Source organism: Rhinolophus ferrumequinum, chromosome 3 (assembly GCF_004115265.2).
Source record: "Rhinolophus ferrumequinum isolate MPI-CBG mRhiFer1 chromosome 3, mRhiFer1_v1.p, whole genome shotgun sequence".
Taxonomy (NCBI): Eukaryota; Metazoa; Chordata; class Mammalia; order Chiroptera; family Rhinolophidae; genus Rhinolophus; species Rhinolophus ferrumequinum.
In genome coordinates this window covers 52,345,325-52,366,096 of record NC_046286.1, presented here as the reverse complement: position 1 = coordinate 52,366,096, position 20,772 = coordinate 52,345,325, and the positions used below count along the sequence as shown (strand labels likewise).

At 37.9% G+C, this 20,772-nt stretch overlaps 1 protein-coding gene and 1 pseudogene across 6 annotated transcripts in view; one reads left to right on the top strand and one right to left on the bottom strand.

Annotated features, from left to right (window-relative positions):
• Positions 1-229: 229 nt before the first annotated feature.
• Positions 230-837, bottom strand: LOC117020784 (60S ribosomal protein L9-like; annotated as a pseudogene).
• A 9,706-nt stretch (positions 838-10,543) lies between these two features.
• MMS22L (MMS22 like, DNA repair protein) overlaps positions 10,544-20,772 on the top strand; it is a 112,253-nt gene continuing 102,024 nt past the window's right edge. Inside the window, exons 1-6 of one of the 6 annotated variants that reach the window (XM_033102207.1) lie at positions 10,544-10,668; positions 11,182-11,420; positions 12,365-12,490; positions 13,246-13,295; positions 18,583-18,670; positions 18,766-18,943. In XM_033102207.1, coding sequence (XP_032958098.1) covers positions 11,260-11,420; positions 12,365-12,490; positions 13,246-13,295; positions 18,583-18,670; positions 18,766-18,943 — 603 coding nt within the window. In that variant the 5' untranslated portion in view covers positions 10,544-10,668; positions 11,182-11,259. Of the gene's footprint in view, positions 10,669-10,874; positions 11,012-11,181; positions 11,421-12,364; positions 12,491-13,245; positions 13,296-18,582; positions 18,671-18,765; positions 18,944-20,772 lie in introns of those variants that run through there. The other 5 variants (XM_033102215.1, XM_033102216.1, XM_033102209.1 and 2 more) reach the window with 5 other exon arrangements.

Sequence of the window (20,772 nt, the reverse complement as noted above, 5' to 3'; positions counted from 1 at the left end):
TTGAAGTATTCCATCCTCTGCTATTTTCTGGAAGAGTTAGTATAGATTCAGTGCTATCCTTTCGTTAAATGTTTAGAGTTCAATAGTAAATCTATCTGGTCTTGTAGTTTCTTTTTTTCTTTTTTCTCTCTCAAATCAATACATGACTTTTATTGCATTTAAAATATCACAAATAAGTCTGAGGAATCACTTAACAGCTTGGTGTTTATGTAGCTGGACAACTTAGATCCTATTCATCAGCCCGTTGAACTGTTCCTTTATCAGAAACATAGATACCATGCAAAATTTTTCTGATATCCTTTTTTTTAACTGTTGTGGCTTGTTGAATCAAAGCAGCTGAATTTGACACAAGTTCAAGAACATTTCCTTCAAGAATTAACTCATCTTCCTGGGTTTGAGATACTGAACAAGCAACACCTTACCTCATCTGATCCCTGCGGATGTATTTTTCACCCAGGAAATTTCGGATTTCAACAAGAGAACCATTCTCCTAAATAATGACATTGATGGGGAAATGAGCATACACAGCTCTTGTCTTGTAACGGAAACCCAATGTAACACCCTTCTGTACATGAAGGGTGTTCATGTTCTGTACATGACTACAGATAATTTGAACAGTAGCGTGTTCCTTTCTATTTCCCCACCATTTGTCAATCCGGAGCCTCTTCTTCTTCTTTCCAAGGAGAGTGAGTTCTACATTGATGTGATTGACGTCCCTCCACTAGGTACCTCTGGGACCCTTCACAATAACTGTGTGAAGGGTCAATAACTCGAAGGGTCAGTGATGTCCACATTTTCTGGAATGTCCACTGTCTGATTGCTGAGAATGGTCTTCATCCTCACAGTAGATGCAGCAAAGGGAGCGGTGTTGGAGTTTCTTGTAAGAAGTGTGTGTGGTATGAGAAAGAAAGAGGTCTTTTAAACTAAAGATTAAAATTACTAAAATGGATATAGAGCTATTCAAGTTATCTTTTTCTTTTTTGTGCGTTTTGGCAGTTGGTATCTTTCAAGGCATTTTTCCATTTCATCTATGTTTATTGACATAAAAATGTTCTTAATATCCTTTTAATGTGTGTAGAAGCTGTAGCGATAACATCTCTAATTCCCAATACTGGTAATTTGCATTTTCTCTCTTTTTTCCTGGATCAGTCAGGCTGGAGGGTTTTTTTTTCAATCAATTATATTGATCTTTTCAAAGAACTAACTTTTGATTTCATTTATTTCATCTACTTTTGTTCTGTTTCATTTAATTTATTTCTACCCCATTATTTCCTTCATTTTGCTTGTTTTGGTTTTACTTATATTTATTTATTTTAGTTTCTTAAGATAGAAATGTAAATTATTGAATTGAGCTCTTTCTTCTTTCCTAATGTTAATAACTAATGTTCTAAAATTTAATGTTTTTATTTTCATTTAATTCAAAGTATTTTCTGATTTTCATAGTGATTTCTTCCTTGATCCAATTAGAAGTGTGTTACTTAATTTCCATAGAGTTTTTTTTCAGATAGCTTTCTATTATATATTTCCAGTTTCATTCCATTGTGGTCAGATAATATGCTTTGTATGACTTCAATCCTTTTAAAGTTAATGAATTATTTTTTTTTTATTGCTCAGATTATGATCTTTCTTAGTGAATGTTCCAGATGCATTTATTAAGAGTGTATTCTGGGGTGACGTCATAGGAAGGGGGGCAGCGGGGCACACTTTTTGAGTTCTCCTCTGGATCTTATCACAAACGGGACATCTATAACCCATCAAAGGACTCTCTGCTCATCATGCAGAACAGCTAAGAGACTCGTGCAAGGATTACTTGAAGGTGGGCAAATTGGGCAAGCAGGGGAAGAGGGAAGGGAGCGGAGTGGAGACGTGGCCCGCACCTTCGGCTGTGGGGACGCAGCCCGCATCTGCAGTGGTGGAAACACCGCCGGCATCCGCAGCTGCAGAGACGCAGGGGATCCCAGGATGGAACAGAGAACACAAAAACCAGGAGGTGGGCTCTTTCCCTGCGTCCAACAGCTAATCTCTCCCACCGAGGGAGCAGCCAGTTGGACCCTAGGTCAGACAAAGGACACAAACTCCATACCTGGGCCCCTCCCCCCCTTCCAATCCTACTCCTGCCCTTCCAGAGATTTAAACTGGCCCCTGAACTGAGGAGTAGTGTCAGATTACAGAGGAGCCTTAGTGCTCAGGCTCTGGGAAGACTGGCATGCAGCTCTGACCCAAGGAAGAGGCTGGGAAGAATGTGATTTTTGCTGGGCTAGGAGAGAAGAGACTCCTCCACCCCCAGCCACCACTTTTTCTGGCCTGCGGTTAGAGTGTGACACGGCTGGGCTGGGAGAGAGAAGATCCCTCCATCCCCAGGCCCCACCCTTTCTGGCCTGCCTAGGGCAGGGCAATTACAACTGGGAAGGCACTCCCAGGGATCAGCAGTAGGCGGCAGACGCAGCTCTGGGCTTTCAGCACCTCAGAAATCTTCCGCCTGACACACACACACACACACACACTCCCAAACACACAAACACACACACACACACACACACACGGAAGAAGTGCCCAAAGACTCAGGAGAACTGGACACAGGGCTGGTAGTGCTACTCTCAGTGTGCATATGTGCAAGCAAGGGCAGAAACTGCACTGACTTTGTAGAAACTATCATACAGACCCCTCAGCCCCACGCATCTAAATCTGCAGTCCCAATGTCACTCTGGGCACCAGGTGACTGGCTCTGCCTGCACAATACACAAAGGACTCTTTGGTACAGCAGAGGACAACCGGGAGATTACTTGGTGGGCTTAAGCCAAGACTGGCACTGCTTTTTTTTGTTTGTTTTTTTGTTTTTGTTTTTTTTTGTTTTGTTTTGTCTTTATATCTTTGATACCTTTGCCTGTGTTGAGTGTGGGTTGTCGGTTGTTTTTACATGTGAATGTATTTGGTTTTTTTCTTTGTTGTTGTTGTTGTGCTTGGTGATTTGCTTTGTTCTGAAATTGCCCTACCAGGGCCCAGCTTAAGAGGCACAAGATTCAACACACCCAGAGGCCAACTCCAGACCAAACAGAGTACTACTGGGTTTGACCACTTACTCACAAGCGAAAAGCAATTAAAGATCTTCTTTAACAGGACAATATACACAATGCAAGAGTCACCTTTGGAGCACATGCAGAGGAGAAGAACAAAGTAGTGCAAGTCAAATATAAAGGACACCTACTACATAAGATAACCCAGCAAGAACTAAGAACTCTAGGGGATCTACCTAATACATCGAAGCAAACACAGAGAGTCAGCCAGAAAAGGAAAACAAAGAAACATTTCCCAAATAAAAGAACAGAAGAAACCTCCAGAAATGGGACGAAATGAAACAGAGGTAACCAACCTATCAGAGACAGAGTTCAGAACACTGATGATAAGAAAGTTTAAGGAGCTTAGAGACGACATAAAGAAGGACAGAGAAATCATAATGAACAACCAGTTACAAATAAAGAACACAATTACTGAAATAAAGAACTCAAAGCAGGTTAGATGAAGCAGAGGATCGAATCAGCGACTTAGAAGACAAGTTAGCAGAGATTACCCAAACAGAACAACAGAAAGAAAAAAGAATAAAAAACAGTGAAGATGGTTTAAGAGACCTCTGGATAACATCAAGCGCAACAACATGCGCATCATAGGAATACCAGAAGGTGAAGAGAGGAAGCAAGGGATTAAAAACATATTTGAAGTAATAATGTCCGAAAACTTCCCTAACCTGATGAAGGAAACCAACATACAAGCCTAGGAAGTGCAGAGAGTTCCAACCAGGATAACCCCAAACAGGTCCACACCAAGACACATTATAGTTAAAATGGCAAAGGTTACAGACAAAGAGAGAATCCTACAAGCAGCAAGAGAACGACAGAGGGTTACATACAAGGGAACTCCCATAAGACTATCAAATGACTTTTCTACAGAAACACTGAAGTTCAGGACGGAGTGGCAGGAGATACTCAAAGTGATGGAAAACAAAGGCCTACAACCTAGATTACTTTATCCAGCAAGGCTATCATTTAAAGTTGATGGAGAGATAAAGAGCTTCCCAGAAAAGAATAAGCTAAAGAAATTTATTACCACCAAGCAAACATTGCAAGAAATACTAAAAGGACTTCTGTAAATAGAAGAGAGATGAAAACAATCTAACTACAAATTTAAAAATGGCAATAACTATGTACCTATCAATAATCACTTTAAATATAAATGGATTAAATGCTCCAATCAAGAGACATAGGGTGGCTGAGTGGATAAGAAAGTAAGAACCTTGTATATGCTGTATACAAGAGACTCACCTCAGATCAAAAGACACACACAGGCTGAAAGTGAAGGGTTGGAGTAAGATATTTCATGCAAATGGAAATGAGAAAAAATCTGGAGTCGCAATACTTATAGCTGACAAAATAGACTTTAAAATGAAGAACATATTAAAAGACAAAGATGGGCACTATATATATGTGTATGTATATATATGTATATATATGTATATGTGTGTATATATATGTGTGTGTATATATACACACACACATATATATATATATATATAGAGAGAGAGAGGTATCAATCTGACAAGAGGACATCACCCTAGTAAACATCTATGCACCCAACATAGGAGCACCTAAATATATAAAACAAGACATTGACTGACATAAAGACAGAGATCAACAGTAACACTATCATAGTAGGGGACTTCTACACACCTCTGACAACAAGAGACAGGTCTTCTAGACAGAAAATCAATATGGAAACAATAGCCTTAAATGACACATTGGACCACTTGGATTTAATCGATATTTTCAGAGCATTTCACCCCAATGCTGCAGAATACACATTCTTCTCAAGCGCACATGGAACATTTTCCAAGATAGACCATATGTTAGGCCACAAAACAAGTCTTGATAAATTTAAGAAAATTGAAATCATCCCAATTGTCTTCTCTGACCACAGTGCTATGAAATTAGAAATGAACTACAGGAAAAAAACTGGAAGACACACCAATTCATGGAGGTTGAATAACATGTTACTAAATAATGAATGGGTCAAGCAGGAGATCAAGGAAGAAATCAAAAGATATCTCAAGACAAAGGAAAATGAAAACACGACGACCCAAAATCTATGGGATGCTGCGAAAGCAGTCCTAAGAGGGAAATTCATAGCATTTCAAGCCTACCAAAAGAAACAAGAAAAATCACTAATCAACAGTTTATCTTCACACTTAAGGAATCTGGAAAAAGAACAGCAAAATAAGCCCAAAGGGAGTACAAGGAAGGAGATAATAAAGATCAGAGCGGAAACAAATGAAATAGAAACCAGAAAAACAATACAAAAGATCAATGAATCCAAGAGTTGGTTCTTAGAGAAGATAAACAAAATCGACAAACGTTTAGCCAGACTCATTAAAAAAAGGAGAGAAAGGACCCAGATTAATAAAATCAGAAATGAAAGACGAGATGTGACAACAGACACCGCAGAAATACAAAAAAATTTAAGAAATTACTATGAGCAACTATATGCCAACAAATTTGACAATCTGGAAGAAATGGACAATTTTCTAGAGGCGTACAACCTTCCAGGCTAACTCAAGAAGAAACAGAAAACCTGAATAGACTGATTACCACCAGGGAAATTGAATCAGTAATCAACAATCTCCCAACACAAATAAAAGCCCTGGACTAGATGGCTTTACAGGTGAATTTTACAAAACGTTCACAAAAGAATTATCACCTATTCTCCTCAAGCTCTTCCAAAAAATCCAGAAGGAGGGAAGGCTCCCAAACACTTTTTACAAAGCCACTATCACCCTGATCCCAAAATCAGACAAAGACACCACAAAAAAAGAAAACTACAGGCTGATATCTCTAATGATCATAGATGCAAAAATCCTCAACAAAATATTAGCGAACAGAATTCAGCAATACATTAAAAAAAGTCATACACCATGATCAAGTGGGATTCATCCCTGGTATGCAAAGGTGGTTCAACATCCACAAATCAATTAATGTGATACACCACATTAACAAAATGAAAAATAAAAATCACATCATCGTATCAATAGATGCAGAAAAAGCATTTGATAAAATCCAGCAGCTATTTATGATAAAAACCCTTAAGAAAGTGGGAATAGAGGGATCACATCTCAACATAATAAAGGCCATATATAAACTCACAGCTAACATCATACTCAATGGGGAAAAGCTAAAACCATTCCCCTTAAGATCAGGAACAAGGCAAGTTTGCCCACTTTCTCCACTTCTATTCAACATAGTGCTGGAAGTTCTAGCCACAGCAATCAGACAAGAAAAATAAATAAAAGGCATCCAAATCGGTAAGGAGGAAGGAAAATTGTCATTATATGCAGATGACATGATACTATATATAGAGAACCCTAAAGACTCCACTAAGAAACTATTAGAGCTGATAGATGAATTTAGTAAAGTAGCAGGATACAAAATTCATATTCAGAAATCAGTTGCATTTCTATATACCAATAATAAAACATCAGAAGGAGAAATTAAAAAAACAATCCCATTTACAATTGCTCCAAAGACTATAAAATACCTGGGAATAAATTTAACCAAAAAAGTAAAAGATCTGTACTCAGAAAATTATAAGACACTGAAGAAAGAAATGAAAGAAGATACAAATAGATGGAAACACATACCATGTTCATGGATAGGAAGAATTAATATAGTTAAAATGTCCATACTGCCTAAGGCAATATACATATTCAATGCAGTTCCTATCAAAGTACCAACAACGTTTTTCACAGAAATAGAACATATAATCCTAAAATTTATATGGGACCACAAAAGACCCCAGATAGCGTCAGCAATCTTGAGAAATAAAAACAAAGTGGGAGGTAAAACAATACCTGACATCAAATTATACTACAAGGGCTACAGTAATCAAAACAGCATGGTACAGGCATAAAAACAGACACATAGATCAATGAAAGAGAATAGAGAGTCCAGAAATAAATCCATGCCTATATGGCCATTTAATCTACGACAATGGAAGCAAGAACATACGGTGGAGTAAAGACCGTCTATTCAATAAATGGTGCTGGGAAACCTGAACAGACACATGCAAAAAAATGAAGCTGGACCCCCTCCTTACACCATATACAAAAATAAATTCAAAATGGGTTAAAGACTTAAATGTAAGATCTGAAACCATAAAATTCCTAGAAGAAAATATAGAAAGAAACTTCACAGACATTACCCAGAGTAAGATATTTACTGATATATCCCCTCACACAAGGGAAGTAAGAGAAAAAATAAACATGTGGGATTACATCAAACTAAAAAGTTTTTTCACAGCAAAGGAAACCATCAATAAAACAAAAAGGGACCCTACTGAATGGGAAAAGATATTTGCCAATGCTATGTCTGATAAGGGGTTAATATCACAAATTTATAAAAAACTCACTCAACTCAACTCCAAAAAAACAAACAACCCAATTAAAAAATGGGCAGAGGACATGAAGAGACATTTTTGTAAAAAGGACATACAGATGGCAAACAGACATATGATAAAATGCTCAAACTCACTAATCATTACAGAAATGCAAATAAAAACCACAATGAGATACCACCTCACCCCAGTCAAAATGGCTATCATCAATAAATCAACAAGCAACAAGTGCTGGGGAAATAAGAGGGGAGAAAAGGGAACCCTTGTGCATTGTTGGTGGGATTGCAGATTGGTGCAGCCACTATGAAAAACAGTATAGAGGTATCTCAAAAATCTGAAAATGGAACTACCTTGTGATCCAGCAATTCCACTCCTAGGTATCTATCTGGAGAAATCCAAAACTCTAATTCAAAAAACTTTATGCACTGCTATGTTTATTGCAGCACTATACACAATAGCCAAGACATGGAAACAACTGAAATGCCCATCAGTAGATGACTGGATTAAGAAACTATGGCACATTTATACAATGGAGTATTACGCAGCCATAAAGAAGAAAGAAATCTTACCTTTTGCAAGAACATGGATGGACCTAGAGAACATTATGTTAAGTGAAATAAGGCAGACAGAGAAAGACAAATACCATATGATCTCACTTATATGTGGAATCTAAAGAAAAGAATAAGTGAATGAACTAATCAGAAACAGGTTTGGAGACATAGAGGAAAAACTGAGGGTTGCTAATGGGAGGAGGGATGCGGATAAAAGGGAAGGTGAGGGGATTAGAAAACAGTCAGTAACCACAAGATGGCCACGGGGTTCTGAAAGTTAATTTGCAGAATGTAATCAATAATGTTGTAAAGATTTTGTACGGTATCCGATGGACACTTGTCTCATTAGGGAGACCACCTCAGGAATGATGTAGATGCCTGATCACTGCACTGTACACCTGAAGCTGAAGCTGAACAATAAGGAATGTCAACTACAAGTTTGTATGTATATGTATATATACATAGAAATGAAGCGGAGTACAGCATTGGGAATAGAGACAGTGGAAATGTAATGGCTCTGTGTGAAGTCAGAGGGATAGTGGATGGGGGGAGGGGGGTTCACACAGTGTGAGAGATATAAAAGGTAAACGTTTAAGTATTACTTTGTCTTGTGCACCTGAAACTAATAAAAAAAATAAAGAGTGTATTCTGCTATTGTTGAGTGACCTATAAATGTCAATTAGGTCACGCTGGTCGGTAGCGCTGTTCAGGTCTTCTGTACTAATTTCCTGTCTACTTGTTCCACCAATCACAGAAAGGAATGTCGAAGTCTCTACCTACCGTTAATAATTTGAGTATTTTTCCTATAAATAATAGTGTTTTTCATGTTATGTGTATTGAAGCTCTATAACTTGATACATACACATTTAGTATCGTTGTCTTCTTGATATAATTGGCCCTTCTCTCAGATTCACACTCTATCCTTCGTTAGCCTGGACTCTAACCCAGGAGAATGAATTTTATAGATTATATTCTTGCCCTGTTTTTAGGTTGGTTTTGGCCACTGAGAGACACTGGGAGGACATTGTTGTGTGGAGGGAAAGAGGTTTGGATACTTAGTCTTTTCAGCTCCTCCCTGCTGGGTTGCAGGTAGGCAGTGGGTATGTTCCTCCATGAAGCCACCATAGGTGGTTATCAGGTAGGTGGCTGTATCCTACAGCAGTAAGTCTCCTTGGGCTCTGGTAAGCCCTCTTTCCCTTACCCTTTAGGCCTAACAGTGATAATGACTCTGATTAGTTCACCTTTTTTTGTTTTCAGGTAATTCTGTCAACCACACCTTTGTATATGGCCCTTTCATTTAAACACCCTTCAATCATTTCTCTTGAGTATGCCATCTTTTACCTACTGTTATAACTGTTACTGTTATAACGTGTTACAGTACTTGTTTAAATTACTTACAGATAACTTATTTGGTTCTTCCTGTTCCACTCATTGGTTCAACCAAGTTTATCACTCAACGTCAGGCCCTTGAAAAAGGGAAAAGGGTCTATTTTGATGTTTTCACTAGAGGAAGAAGTAATAATGGCTATACTGACCAAGTTCCCCAAAAGTCAGTGCCAGGGCCCAATATTCTTATACCTATGCACTATTTCCCAGGGATTGTTGTAGATGACACTACGTGTTACTGCTGGACTCCCCCTGGAACATAAAGCAGCTGCAGTGGTCCCCAACGCAGCATGAGATCTCATGGTACATCTGCTGAGCATTAAAGACATTGCACTCACCCTCGCAGCCCTAAGTTGCAGTCGGAATACAGATCACATTGTGTTTTCCCCCCACCTCATCCCATTTGTCAGAAAATGTGGTTTCAACAGAGGAAAGAGTTAAGTTTCCTATATAGGAATTAAACGTAAGACAAACTATTGTGGAGGACCGTGCAAGGGCAAATACTCAAATTATAGCAGCACATTTGATTGAGAAATTCTCAGGTTTTTCTTGAATCTAAAGACGGCGAGATGCTGAAATGTGTTCTCTCTGACAGCCTTAAAAATCTTCTAAGGAGACTTTCAAGAACACTTAAAAAGATAAAAATGCTGCGAATGGGCTATGTTTTTACAAAAGCGTCCAGGTTTAAACGACTTAAACCTGCCTGGATGTGTTGCATAAACGTGGAGCAACAGTTTTCATATCAGTGTTTTCCATTCACTGGATTCACCTCATTTTTGCACTTGCTTGGCTCACAATCCATAAACAGGCATCGTCGTTCTTAACGAAAGAGTTGCAGACACTAGCCAGGGAAGAAAAGGGCGAAGACGCGGCTGTCGGTGTGAATGAGACACCCGCCCCGGACTCGATCAAAGCTCCTTTTTCAGGCCCACAGAGGATAATCCCGTTTGTCCCTATGCTTCTCTCACCTCAGTTTCGTCATTTTCGTTGCCCACCGAGGCCCCGCCTTCCGGCCAAAGGCACCAATTAAAGCTCACAAAAAAAGAAAGGAAAGGCGGACCGATGCGGCACTGAAGCCTTGGCTGACGGACTCTCGCGAGAACTCACGAGTGCCGACCATTCCCACGGAGACCTCGCGAGCTTACCTCCGGGGGCGGGCTCCGCTGTGGCCCCGCCCTTCTTGAGCGCGGGCGCACAGTGGCGGGAATTTCACCTGTTTGGGATTTAGATCCCACGGACCACCGGGCTGTGATCGGGATCGCGGCGGGCGGATCTCGGAGGCCGACAGTGTGAGTAGGTACGACGGCCACCGGTGCACAGGACACCGGCTCCCCTCGCCATTGGCCCGGTCCACGCGGGTGTCTGCCGTGTGCGGACCTAGTGAGACTTGCTCCCGGGCCTGGAGAAATGGGGGTTGGCGCGGCGCCGTCCTGCTCCCCACCCCGAGGCTGCAAGGGAGCATTTGCACGACACTGGGGAAGCTGGCAGCGCAGTTTAGTAACACAGAGGAGGGCGCAGGGCCAGGCGATCTCTGGAGTTAAAGTCTCTGTCCTGCAAACATTTCTTTCCTCTTTACCCTGCCCTGTGCAGCAGTGTCCGACCTACATGGGATGTTAAGTTTCTGCTACATCCAATCGCGGGTGCGTTTTGCTTAGGTTCTGACAACCTTGATCTTGGGAGATCGGTGGGAGAGAGTTATTGTGAATTTGACTTATGTGTGTGTGTGTGTGTGTGTGTGTGTGTGTTGGGGAGGAGCGTTTTGGGAACTTTCTGAAGTCACCTCTGATTTCTCGGCCCGCCCCACCTCCAGGAATCTCATCACGACTTCTTTGGAGCCCTTAATGATAATTATAATGAACCCCAGACATTTCAGAACATGAAGTAAACAATGGATATCTGTTCCGCTGCGTCGACTTTCCTGACCGACAGCTTGGAACTGGAGCTGGGGACAGAATGGTGCAAACCCCCTTGCTTTTCTTGTGCTTTTGACAACAGAGGAGGAAAACATTTTTCTGGAGAGTCCTACCTTTCCAGTGGAGCCCTTAAGCGGTAAGTGAAAAATCGGAGACTTTGTTTTTCTCTCATCAGATTTTCCATCAGTTTGTTAGGGATGTTATTTAATTAAGATTAGAGTTAACTAAACTTTGATGTGCAAGCCATGTGTTTGTAAATCGGCTTAGTATATCACACGGATACAAGCTGTTAGTTCTGTTGTTGTTGTCATGGTTAGAGCTTACCTGAAAGATTTTTGGATATGAAGAACAACTTTCTTGCTCTGCCAGATGTTCTCTTACCTCACTGCTGCCTCAGCTTTGGATTAGGGAGGTGGGTACTGATTTGTTCAGTAATCCTTAAGTAAAACATACACATTTTTTGTTGCCCCAGTTCCTTCTGATACTATGTATCTGTATATAGAAAGGTCTTAATAGACTTATTTTAAAAAAGCTTTCTAATAAATACCAGATTGTATAAGTTCACAGGAATATTATTCTTCAAAATTTTTGCCTTGGGCAGTTGTGTGCTGTTATTGAAATATTTTGGGAATACCTGCTGAGGCAATTTCAGTCAGAAAGGAAATCATTTTTGTTGGTTTTACAGTTGTACCTTGTTTGAGACCTTAAAAGAGATTACTCATTTTGATTGTTATTCTCCAGACATGGTTCAATAACTTTTAGCTGTTTTAAAAATTAAATGCCTCCTCAAAGGATGAAATTCTACAACTGAAGACCACTATTAAACACAGGCGAAAGTGTGTTCCCTATACTCCACGCATTTTTCACATAAGTTACATTGCTCTTGAGACTGAATTTTTTAATACAGTCTAGCTGTAGTGTTCCTGAATATGTAAGGTACCAGGGTATATCGTTTGTGACTTTAGAATCTCATTGCTAGCGTGTCATGTACAATACAGGCTCATATAATGTCAAAAATGACATGCTATAGTAATGAGATTTAGCATACTTTTCGTGAGATTAAATCACTTCTCATTTCAGATTAATTTTGAATCTTGATCCTTTACCAACTAATTTTGAAGAGGATACTGTGGAAATATTTGGCATTCAGTGGGTTACTGAAACAGCATTAGTGAATTCATCTAGAGTGCTATTTCATTTATTCAGGTATGTTTCGTTTTGTTTTTAAATATCCAAAAATACATTAAGAATGTATATATGCTACATTTAAATGAAAATGGAAAGGTGCAGGAAGGATTTCTCCTCCCACCCTCATCCCATAAGACCCTATGTGTCACTGTATCTGTGCCATGTTCTATGTTTTATTGAGAGAACAGGCTAAGTGAATGATTTTCTAATTCTGAACATTACAGGATGAGTTGAGTCTTTATCTAGGACACAGGTCATGAATATGGGTCAATCTTTAAGGAGTCGAAAGGCAGCTAGGAAGAATGGAAAGTGGAATTAAGGAATTAGTTCTCAGGAATTAAGTTGGAACATTATAAATATAACTTTGCCTGATAACTCTAGTGGACATTGTTCCTTTTTGAACTCCTACTGTAACTATGATACAACTTAAATTTCATTATGTAACTGTTAACCTAGGATATTTTATATAAGTATCTTAAACTTCTTGAAGATTTAAACAGTATCTAATTGATAGTGAAATCTATGATATTTGATACCATTTCTTAGGTATATGCAGCTTTTAATAGATATTTTTGGCAAGTCAGACAAAGGCATATTTTAGCTTTTCTTAAAGTTATCTTGCCTAAAGCTGACCCTGTAATAAACATTCATGAAGTATTAAATGTCACTCACAAATGGGACACATTGAAGCTCATAGATTTGGAAACATCTGTGTAATTTTACATGCTTTAAACTATTCTAAAATTAACTCTCACATACATTTTTTAAATTAGGCAACAACTGTACAACTTGGAAACTTTATTACAGGCCAGCTGTGATTTTGGTAAGTTGTGTGTTTAAAGGCAAATTATAGTGAATCGCACATGGGTCTACGTTGATAATTGGGATATCATACTAACATGGTGGCAGTGTTAGGACAGAAGTTCAGGATAAAGTATATTTAGTGTTCAGACAAAAGTATGACACTGAAAGTTTGTTGTAGGTAAGATTTATATTTTTTCAAATCTGTAGGTAAAATTGATTTAAAGCTAAACATCTGTTAGTAACTTGCTTTGGGGATGGGGAGTAGGATGGAGAACTATACCAGACCTTGTGCTGTCTTCTTGCTCTTCTGCTTTCTGTCTGTTTTTGACACTTAATGAATTACTGATCTTGTGGGGACTTGGTGTAGTTAAGGTTGTGAAGGGAAATGAGGGGCAGTGGGTTTTAGTGCAGGCCAGCTGCTTCTCCTTTCTGGCAGTTTAGGTGCACTTTGTGTTTAGAATTATGGCTCTGTGATGATCCGGTTTCAACCCTAGCTAATGGTGGGTCTCATATCGGGTAATAGTTCCCACCTCATTGAATTAGTGTGAGAATTAAATGACATAATGCATGTTTAAGTGCTTATCCTAGTATCTTATTAGTGATGTCCAGCAGCTAAAGATCGGCAGGAACACACCTTTGGTTAAAGAAAGGTTTAGAGGCTTACTGAAACAAGGGGAAGTACATCATGAGGAGCAGGTGGGGTGTCTCAATAGAGGAAGTAGAGAGGGGCTTGTGCCAGCTGATTTTGGGTAGAGTTTAAGGGTGTTAGTACTTTGTTCTGGATTAGATGCTGTTAAATAAAGGAGCACTTGGATGATTATGTTAATTTTTATATAGGAGGTAGGACAAACAAAGGGAGGCTATGGGCGGTTGTAACTATAATGCAATAGTCATGTTAGCTAGAACAGGGGAATGTTTTTGTATTTTGTTTTTGTGTGATTGCCTAATACTTTGTTTCTGTGTTCAGACGTGATTACAGAGAGGTTTTCTTTTTGTCTTGTTTTACCATAGTCCTGAAGTGGCCCTATCTGATAATTTTTTTTATTATTTTATTGAAGTATTGTTGACATCCGATATTATATTAGTTTCAGATGTACAATATAATGATTTGACATTTATATACCTTATATACAAAGTAATCACTATGGTAAGTCTAGTAACCATCTATTACCACACAAAGTTATTATGATATTATTGACTGTATGCCTTAGGCTGTACGTTACGTCTCCATGACTAAGTATTTTGGAGCTGGAAGTTTGTACCTCTTAATCCCCTTCACCGTGTCTACTCATGTCCCTACCTGCTTCCTCTCTGGCATCTGTCAGTTTGTTCTCTGTATCTCTGAGTCTGTTTCTTTTTGTTTTGTTTTGTTTTGTTTAGATTCCACATATAAGTGAAATCGTAATTTGCCTTTCTCTGTGTGACTTATTTCACTTAGCACAATACCCTCTAAGTCCATCCATGTTGTCACAAATGGCAAGATTTCATTCTGTCTTTATGGCTCAGTAATATTCCATTGTGTTTGGTGGTGGTGATGACGGGGATGGGGGGTGGTGTATCACATCTTTATCCATTCATCTGTTGGTGGACACTTAAGTTGCTTCCATATCTTGTCTTTTGTAAATAACGCTGCAATGAGCATAAGCGGGCTTGTATCTTTTCGAATCAGTGTCTTCATTTTCTTCAGATAAATACCCAACAGTGGAATTGCTGGGTTGCATGGTAGTCCTATCTTAATTTTTGAGGGAACCTCCATACTATTTTCCATAGTGACTGTACCAATTTTCTATTTCCACCAACAGTGCACAGGGTTCCCTTTTCTCCACATCCTTGCCAACACTTGTTATTTATTGACTTTTTGATAATAGCCATTCTGACAGGTGGGAGGTTAGTCTGATTACTTTTGGTATTTTATGAAAATTGTTTAATTGCAATAGGGAACTTTATAGCCTAACTGTTTGCTATCAGCTTTCAGAGCTGTTTTATTTATTTTGTTTTCTCAGTAAACGTTGAATATTATTGTTTCATTATCACCTGAGTCCATGCTTCATGCCAGGTACCGTGTAAGGTGCTGAAAAAGCAAGTGGAAAAGTATGCTGCTGAAGAGCTTGCAGTTGAGTAGGACAGATAGACATGCAAGCATAGGTCAACATGATACATAGAAAACTATAGGGACAGCGGTATATTCAAGCTGTTACGAGAGCTAAGGGCTTCATCTGTTTATATGTCCCTCATTGAGTGATGCCAGGTCTGAGTCTTCAAGGATGAGGAGAACTTAGCTAGGCAACAGATTTGGGAATGTTCTGGGGACAGAAAGAGTCCCAGGTAGAAACAACTGTATAGACAAAGACATTGCGGTATGTAAAATAAAATTTCAGGGAGCAGGAAGTAAGTTGTAATGATGTATGGTTGGATCATAGTATGTGTAAGGGATGAATTTGGAAGGATTGCAATCACGGTTGTCTTTGTAAACCATGCTAAAGAGTGAGAATTACATTTTGAAACCCTGGGGAAGGCTCTAAAAGATTATAGGCACAGCAAAAATACTATACAGAGTGACTTAATTAAATTGGATTTGAGGAAGGTATTTATTGTGCAAGATTATTCCTTGAAATTATTCCATTGCCTGAAAACAGTACAATGGACTATTTGTTGAAATGGTTTTTTGTTACTCTGACATTTTGACTGTTTTTGTTGCTTAAAAAAAACTTTTAAGAATAGATTTGTTGGACAGGTTAGCAGGATTAAAGACCATCCCTGTCATGCAGCTGTCAGGGCTTTGTTAATAAATTCACATAGCTAGCCTTGGCCCTCAGCCCCCCACAGAAAGCCCTCCTGTTGGGTCATTTACTGATGTGCATATGGTTCTTGTTATCCTGTTCATTATACTACCCAGATGTTTTCCAGTTGAGGCAGAATTACATACAAAATAATGTATGTTTTGCTGATACCTGTTCTTAAATATAGCTGTTGGTGTTATTTTCAGATATAGTAGTTTTTCAGATATTGTATATATATTTTTTTGTCTGTAGACATTTCGTTTGGATTTTTTTTTTAATGTCTTCTATTTCTGTCCTCATGCTTTTTTTAAAATCCATCTTGAACATATAGAGTATACATACAATTGCTGGTTTTAACTCTGTTGACTGCAGCAGTCTTTCATCATTGTTATTTCTGTTTGTATTGATTGATTTTTCTCCTAGTTCTGTGTTATAGTTTTCTGGTTCTTTGAAAATCCAGTACATTTTTTATTGTGTGATGGACAGTGTAGATTTTACATTGCTGCTTTCTGGATTTTCTTGTATTTCTCTAACTAGTGTTAAATGTTGTTCGGGCTCGCTGTTGAGTACTTGTAATCCATTGGATCTTTTTGAGTCTTGTTTTAAATTTTGTTAGGACTTTAAAAAAAGTAGCCTTTAGTCTAATGTTAATTTAGTTCCAGTCAGATTTCTGAGGATTCTTTCTGGTATATTATTTTATTTTCATTCTTATGGGTGGGAACTTGAACTGTTCCCTGGCCTGTGTAAGCTTTGTAGGGAATTGTTTTTTGGTGTTTTCCCTTGGTTTTCGGTTATTTTTTCTCATGCTTGAATAGCCAAAGACTCAAAGGGTACCCTCTATATGTTTCCAGAGCTCTTTTTTATGTAGAGTTTTTTCTTCTTTGATACTTTTGCTCTGTAAATTTAAACCTGCCTAAACTCAGATCTCACGTCTCCTCAACTCAGTGATTTAGAGTCTGTTTGAGACTCTCCCTGTGCTGCAGCCCGGAAACTGTCTCTAGGTGGGAAGCTGGTGTAGTCTTAGGAATTATCTTCTCTCTAGGATAGCAGTCTTGCATAGCCTGTGCCCGGTGGCTGAAAACCCTTTTTTTTTTTTTTTAAATGTTGTTTTTCTGGTTTTCTAGTTTAAGGTGGGTAAATATGATTCCTTGTACTCCATCTTGGTTGGATGCAGGAGTTCACAGCAGTTGTTCTTAAGACAGTATTGCCTGCGTGGGCTGAGAATTGTGAAACTGAGGGATGATATGAGTTTTGTAGGTGAAATATAATTAAGTTATAAAAATACACTGCAGTGTTGAATATATAGATTTTTGTACAATATCTTGACTCTTATATGCTCCTGTTGGTTTTGCCAAAGCAGTGGCAGTGTTTGCTCGTGAATTCAAAATTAGAAATACGTTTTGCTTTATGTTTAATATGGATGAGAATTTGTTGTCTATCATTCTCATCCTCTTTTTTGTTTAGTGATTGTCTTTTATTCATTTGTCGTATAGTGATTATTAGTGTTTTGTATATAGTAACCACCCAGATAATTTTTGCTGATGTTAATATTGAAGTGAGGGAAAGATGGCATGGGTTGACGTTGGGAGAAAGACAGGCACTATTACTATTTCATTTGGGGCAATATAGGTCATTCTAAGGAGTTCTGATTTCATTCTGAATACAGTAGGTACATTTCATAGGTTTTGATTTAGGAGGAATAGGAACTGATATACATTTAAAGTAGATTTTGTACTTGGATTACAGAGAGGCAAAGGAGGATGTGGGAAAACCTGTTAGGAGCCCTGTTGTAGTAAATCCTATAATCTTAATAGGACTCTGATGGATTAGATATAATTTGAAGGCAGTAGAAGGCGCAAGCATGACATATCAGCAACTGTTGGCACCAGCTGTAATGAGTGTAGAAAACACGGGCAGCCTGACAAGGTTTTGGAAGAAATCAAGGATGTATTATTTGCACTGTCTGTGTATTCCAAGTACAGATAGATGCTAGGCAGTTTGACTTGTAAGGTCTAGAGTGTATAGGAGAGGTCTGGGATATAGGTAAACCTTTTCAAGTCATTATCATTTTGAAATAAAGGAAGTCATGGCATTATACATGTAGGAAGAGATGCATGGAGAGGAGAGGACTCAGGATTGAGTCCTGAAGAGCCCTCATATACGTAGTAGGCTTGAGGAGGAGGATCCAATAAAGAAGAGGTAGGAGAAAGGAAGAAAGAAGACTGGCAATATGTGGTGTCCATGAAGCCAGGTATAGTCGGTGCTACTGCAAGGGCAAGTTAGTATCCATTAGATACTAACCAAATAGCATCCATTGGTTAGTAACCAAGGTAGTATCCATTAGATGGGTTTCACTGGTGACTTTAATAAGAGCAGTTTTGTGTGTGGGAGGGGGAGGGAGGGCAAGGAGGAGTGGCAAGAACCATATAGGAGTCAATGGAAAAAAATAGGAGATAGAGAATTGCTGCTTGTATGGCTTACGAAAATTTTTTTGTCACTGCCTACTAATTAATTACTTGGTTTCAGGGAAGATATCAACCCTACATTGCAAAGCGGACGATATCAGGCAGCAATGCGTAACATTTCTTCATTATGTTAAAGTTTTCATCTTCAGGTATGACATCAGATTAGGGTTTTGATTACTGCATGAATTTCTAAGCGCATATTCATCCAGACTCTGGTTGTTTATTGTATCTAATCGTGTTTTAGGTACCTGAAAGTACAGAATGCTGAGAGTCATGTTCCTGTTCATCCCTATGAGGCTTTGGAGGCTCAGCTTCCCTCAATGTTGGTTGATGAGCTGCACGGATTACTCTTGTATGTTGGACATCTCTCTGAACTGCGCAGTATTAATCCAGGAGCATATGAAAATCAAAACCAGATTAAGGTTTGACTTACTTAATTTTTAAATTATCAGTTTTTTTCTCCCCACACAGAATATTCACTCAAGAATGAAAGAAATTATCAAGAGTGCAGCTCTGGAACCAGACTGCCTGAATTTCAACTCAATTTTCAATTCTGGCTCATCCTTTTATTGATTATGTGCCAATGGGCAAGTGACATCTCTTGCCTCAGTCTCCTTATCTGTATAATTGGTGCTGCTACCTAGAATTATTGGGAGAATTAAATAAATTAAAATGAGTGAAGTGCTTAGAACATAGTATATACTGAATCAGAGATAGTTATTCTTTGTTCTAATTTATAACAGTGCAAATGTTTAAAAGTTTCAAAGCAAATAAAATGACATTAATTCTCTAAAGTTTGTATCATCTCTTCCATTGATGAAGGTTTGGAAAAACCCTAGTATTATAGTAAGATTCAAGAAGTTACCTTTTCAAAACCACATCATTTTGTCTAACCTGACTTTGAAGTACAATTAAGATCATTTTGACAAATGCCCTTTTTTTCTACTTGTAATAATCATTCCCTCTGAAGTTTATATTTTTTAAAGTTATGTTGTTAGTATGATGCAGTTTACAGATGTAATTAACAAATTCTCCATGTGATTTTATGTGGGTGACAAATTATACTTCTCCATGGATTCCCTGAATTCTCAGCCTTTCCATTCTATTTGACTTCACCAATTTGAATGACATTCAGTTTTTAGGAACACGTCTTTGTCAAAATGTACAATTAAAGGTTTACATATTTTTATGAAAGTGAACAAGAGCAAAAAAATTGACTTTTTATCAGGGATCAATATATCTACAAATAGAGGTAAGTATAATTCCAACTTAATTTACAGGTTTATATGTCTAATCCATATAAAGCAAATACATAATTGCTTTTAATCATGTCATTTAGTAAAGATTCGTGGGTAGATTGTGGGAGAGGGATATTTTTCCTTTTAGTCTGTATAAATTGGAGTCATTTTTGTTTTCTGGATATCATCAAGTGGTTAACAAATAAAAATTAATAATTTATCTAGTAGCAGAAATAAAGAATATGTGCAAGGGTCCTCAAACTAGATTTTGCCTTTCATGGGCTTTTTAATTAGGCAGACTTTAAAAAATAGGTTATTTGAAGATCAGAAGACTGAGTTTTTAAAGCAGGGGAATGTAGTCTTCAATACATAAACAGCAACAGAAAAATCATACACTAAAATTCTTTTCTAAAACAACAGCAAAAAAAATCTTATAAAACATAAAGCATCTTTCAAGACTTTATGTATTCCTTATATTTTACCAATCATATATGAAAAGTATTGATTTAATTGATATTTTCAGTTAAGCATCTGTCTTTTATTATTTTTTTGGAACTTTTTTATTAGAGATATTATTTGTTGGATGTTATGTATTTCAAATATTTTCATCTATTTCAGCAGTTAAGCTGACTTGCTAGGTAGATTTTTTATATAGTTGTATTTGTCAGTTTTTTCTTTTTTATCATCTCTATATGCTGTTAAAAACATACTTATTTTTTATATTTATTTCTTACCCTTTTTAAAAAAATATGCTGTGAGGTGGGAAATGTAACTTTAGTTTCTTATAAATGAAAAAGTTAATAATTCTGCCTTTTATTGAATGACCCACGCTTTCCCTACTGATTTGAAATGCCATTTTTATTCATTTCTCTCTTCCTTATTTTTGCTGTTCTCGATTATCTATTCTTCAGCCAATACTGTTTCATTAATGTAGCATTTTTTCCCCCATTTTTGATAAGGCAAATTCTTTCTCCGTTATTCTTCTTAGTTGTGTTAATAGAACATTTGTATTA